General features: G+C 40.5%; 1 protein-coding gene across 2 annotated transcripts in view; it reads right to left on the reverse strand.

The window, feature by feature from the left end:
- STXBP5L (syntaxin binding protein 5-like) overlaps positions 1–5,151 on the reverse strand; it is a 526,662-nt gene that overhangs the window by 388,817 nt on the left and 132,694 nt on the right. For both annotated transcript variants that reach the window (XM_006864137.1, XM_006864138.1), the window contains exon 4: positions 1,609–1,709. In XM_006864137.1, the coding sequence (XP_006864199.1) occupies positions 1,609–1,709 (101 nt within the window). The remainder of the gene's footprint in view (positions 1–1,608; positions 1,710–5,151) is intronic.

Genomic DNA, 5,151 nt, shown 5'->3' on the forward strand with positions numbered 1-5,151 from the left:
TGTAAAGAAAACAAATATCTTCACCACTGGACCAATAAACAACATTCTTATCAACAGAGAAAAGACTGAAGTTGTCAAGGATTTCATTCTTCTTGGATCAACTATCAACACTCATGGATAAGGTTGCTACGAGTCAGTACCTACTCAATGGCACCTAACAACAACAACGACAAACAACACCTCTGTAAGAAAAAGACAAATAACCCAATTTAAAAATGGGCTCAGGACATGAACAGACACTTCACCAATGAGGAGATCTGGGCAGCCAACAAACATATGAAGAAATGTTCATGATCACTAGCCATTGTTGTTGTTGTTCGGTGCCATCAAGTCATTACCAACTCATAGTGACCCTATGCACAACAGAACGAAACACTGCCCAGTCCTGGGCCAACCTCACTACTGTTGCCACGCTTGAGCCCACTAATGCTGCCACTTTGCCAATCCATCCTTATTGGTGTCTTCCTCTTTTTCTCTGACCCTCCACACTACCAAACATGATATTCTTCTCAAGCAACTGGTCCCTCCTGACAATATGTCCAAAGTATGAAAGATGAAGTTTGCCCATCCCTGCCTCCAAGAGCACTCTGGCTGCACTTCTTCCAACACAGATCTGTTGGTTCTTTTGGCAGCCCATTTGTTGTTGTTGTTGTTAGGGGAGTAAAAAGCCTAATCTTTCTCCCATAAAGGCACTGGTGGGTTTGAATTTTGATTAGTAGTCCAGTGTTTATCCTTCAGCACCATCAGGGTTCCTTGGAAAAGGACATCATGATGATTGGCAACATAAGAGGGTCAGTGAAAAAGAGGAAGACCACCAATGAAATGAACTGACACAGTTGCTACAACAAAGAGCTCAAACATAAAAATAATTTTGAGGATGGTTTAGGACCAGGCAGTGTTTAGTTAGTTCTGTTGTACAAGGGTTGATGAGTCAGAATTAACTCTACAGCATCTAACAATAACAACAAATATGTGTTAGAGTAAAAAGGGAACCTCCATGATCAAAGGCAATATAGAAATACTTTTAGTGTTTACTTGACTTGTAACTTTCAGGCATATATTTTCATTACCCTGTTGTTGTTAAGTGTCACCAAGTCAGTTCCGACTCACAGCAACCCTTTTTGGATTTCCAAGGAGTGACCAGTGAGCTTGAACCACCAAACTTGCTGTCCAGTGCATTAACCCACAGCACCATACCAGGAAGAACTTGTCATTGCTAAAGTCCTGGTTTATAGCTGGGAGAACAAAAACCCTTGCCTTTCCCCATTAGTAGATGACTGAAACTATACCAATTATGCATTTTATATAAAAAGAAACTAATATAAGGACAGATATTAATAGCAAATTTTTCTAGCTATTATACCACTGTTCTACTAACTGCAAGTCAATGGTTCAACCATACTAGCTGCTCCTTAGAAACTCTATACATCGTCTCTATGAGTCAAAACCTACTTGACGGCATCTAACAACAACTTATAGCACCACTGTAGTTATAACTATAGCACCACTGTAGTTATAAAATAGAAGTCTTAGAAAAGTTCACCTAAAAGTTGCTCAGTAAATAATTTTTACATCTTAAAATGATTTTAACAACTCATACATTCTTACCGTTCTCGATTAAATTTAAGAGAATGTAGAATAGCTGGTCTTTTTTGTCTAAGGTTCCACAAATGAAGTGCATCATCTGAACTTGCACTGACCAAAGCACCCTGGAAAGATAAGACAGTGAGTGAGCAATTTAATGACTTAAGAGGGGTTTTTCGGTTTTGTTTAATGTGAAACAGAAACAACAAGCTAATTGACTAAAATTTTCACTGCTTGAACAACTATTTTGTGGCCAGAAAACCTAGAAATATGATTAAGAACTACTCATACTTCAAACGCATATGGATAATCAGTATTACGTACTAAAGAAATGTGCAATTACTAATTTGTTGTTGTTGATAAGTACTATATATAAAGTTGATTCTGACTCATAGCAACCCTATCTAGGGTTTCCTAGAAGCGGCTGGTGGGTTTGAACCACGATTGCAATTCAAAACAATCTTGCAGACCAGTGCATTATCCTGTAGCACCACACCACGACTCTATTTACCAATAGAGAAGATAAATTACTGTAGCATCATTGTCACTATTAAGGGCTTTTTTTGCATTTGCATTTTATTTGGGAAAAATAAAGGTTGCTTTAGTGTTGCTATTATTCATTCATATACTACATAATTTTACAAAGAAGTAAATATCTGTAATGGGTAGGGTTTTATGTCAACTTGACTAGGCCAGGATTTCCAGAGGGTTAGCAGCTGAGATGTACTTATTCCCAGGGTGATGAAATCTAACAGGCATAATTAACTCTTATGATTGGCTATGAGCAGCCAATCAACTGAAAGGATGTTTCCTTAGGGATGTGGCCTGCTCCCAATGGACTCATTGGAAGGTTTTTTCTCTCTCTTCCGCTGGGGTATTGATAATAAACATAGAGATGTATATATACACATATACATTTATATTTTTTTACTTCCTTATATATTCTCAAACACACACACATATATATATTTATTTATATTTATAAATATAAATGTTTCACTGGTTATGCTTCTTTAGAAAAGCCAGCCTAAAACATGTGGTACCAAGACAGTGAAGTTCTAGAAACAAAATCATATGAGTGAATTTTCTAAATTGGTGATCAAGTCTGACTAATTTAAAAGGCACTGATAAAAGAGTAGACGCATGTCTGACCTCCACTTCATAGGACTCAGCCTTGGGATGATTTTGAGTTTGGTCCTCTGTCCCTCTTGTGTAGTTAGAGGGAGTCAGACATGGTCCCCACTTGGCTTAACCAGTTGGTACTGTGAGCAGGATTCATAGCAATGGCTCCAGAACTGTGAAATTGTGATGTTTTGTAAGAGAAACAATGAAGGAGGATGGGATAAAATGTTTCAGCTGAGGGGAAAGCCTCAGTTTCAGAAATTGCCTAGAGCTGTTGACAGGCTTATGCAGATGAATCAGGTTAGTCCAAGGTACAAGAAAAGACTGAACTTGATTGTTTTTTAAAGATTTATGTATTTGGCTGCCTTATGGATATTGCTTTCTCCTGTCTATTATTGTAAAATAGACATGCATGTATGATAGGAATATTGGATCTAATGATTACAGAGAGCTTGTAAACCCGCCTTCAGCCTACACTTGAATGGATTTGCTAAAAGGGGAGTTACAATTTGCCCAGGGGTGGGAGTGGTCGGGGAGGGACAGGCTTCTTGGTTTAAGCCTCTGGAGTCCTGGTGTGGCACTCTGGGTTAATGCTCTGGACTGCAAAGTTGGTTTGAACCACAAGTCAGTGGTTCCTTGGAAACCCTCCTACACAGGGTTCCCTGTGAGTCAAAACTGACTCCGGGGTACTTAATAGCAACAACAGAGTATGGGGCTTTAGGTGGAGGAATCATGAGCCCCACCACCCAGAGCCTTCAGAGTTAGGACATTTGTATTTGAAAAAAATATGCAGACAAACCCAGAACTGCTGAAATGGCACGAGATTCATGGGGTAAAAAAAAAACCATGAATCTGATGTTTTGAGTTTTGGAGGCATCAAGGCAAGGAGAGTTGGCTCATCAGAGAAAATCCCCTTCTAGGACTTCTGGTGTGGTACTGTAGGATCAGCACTGAGAACTGAACCATAAGGTCGGCAGTTCAAACCCACCAGCTGCTCCTTGGAAACCCTATACAGGGATGCTATGAGTTGGAACCGACTTGACAGCATTTAACAACAACAACAGGACTAAAAGTTAAAGGGAACCAGAACCATATGCTCACTAGTGATCTTGTGAGCTACATGTGAGTGGAAGTCGGGGAAATGCAGCAATGAAGACACGGGCTGAGTTTGGATGTGTTCCCTTGGCACCCGTTGCCTTGATAAGAGGGGAAGCCGACTCATTTGACATTTAGGGAGTTTTGTAAACTACTGAGCCCATGGGCACTGGCCTGGCTCATGGGGACTAGGGCCAAGAGTGAAGAAGCCAGCTGGTTTGAAGTGCAGGAGAGTACGTGTGAACTCCCAAACTTGTGGATGATACCCACTTGATCTAGTTTGAATGACTAGAGCTGGGCTAACCAGAACTTGACCAGATGACGATAAGGATATTTGATACTGTGAATAAGTGTAAATTGCTACAATTTGTTGGATTGGACTTTTGCTTATGGGTGCAGGTATTCAAAATTCCAACAAGAATGTGAGATCCTTCAGATCAAAGAACTCTCTCCTCATTGTACTGGGTTGATATTATTGTTGTTAGGTGCCGTTGAGTCAGTTTATAGCGACCCTGCATAGGGTTTCCAAGGAGTGGCTGGTAAACTTCAACTGCCAACCTTGTGGTTCAAACTGGCTTTGCAATTCAGCATATTAACTCTGGGTTGATAGGAATAGGCAATTTAGACATTGGCTATCAAAACTGGGGGTTGGGGGGGAGATACTATAAAGGCATGAACTGGCTAGCTTATAAGCTTTCATGGGTGTACTTAGTTTTAAAATAAAGGGACAAAGGAGAACACCCACTGACTAGGTTTCCTCTTTTCCAGATAGGTCTAGTGAAAGGGGGTGAGAGAAGATGCTGACAGGACTTTATGATTTAATTTTGAGTAATTATGAGCTCTGGTGTGGTGCTGTGGGGGTTAATGCGCCAGACTGCAAAGACGTTTGAACTGCAAGGTCAGCAATTCAAGCTCACCAGCTGCTCACAGGGTTGCTATGGGGCAGGATGGATTCGACGACACTTAACAATAATAACAATTATGAGAAGGATTAATTATGACTGTCAAAACTGTAATTGTACAAGATATGTCCTGTTGTTGTTGTTAAATGCTATTAGCAGCCAATCAACTGAAAGGATGTTTCCTTGAGGATGTGGCCTGTTCCCAATATAATGGACTCACAGGAAGGCTCTGTCTCTCTTCCACTGGAGACCTGGGACTCTACAATTACAAGCCATACCCTTAATAATAAACTTCTCTTTATGTATATATGTTGTTGTTGTTATATGCCGTGAAGTCGGTTCCGACTCAGTGACCCTGTACAGGGTTTTCCAAGGCTGTAAATCTTTACGGGAGCAGAAAGCCTCATCTTTCTCCCACGGAACAGCTGGTAGTTTCGAACTGCTGACA

This window comes from Chrysochloris asiatica, unplaced genomic scaffold, assembly GCF_000296735.1.
Source record: "Chrysochloris asiatica unplaced genomic scaffold, ChrAsi1.0 scaffold00061, whole genome shotgun sequence".
In the NCBI taxonomy this organism is placed as follows: Eukaryota; Metazoa; Chordata; class Mammalia; order Afrosoricida; family Chrysochloridae; genus Chrysochloris; species Chrysochloris asiatica.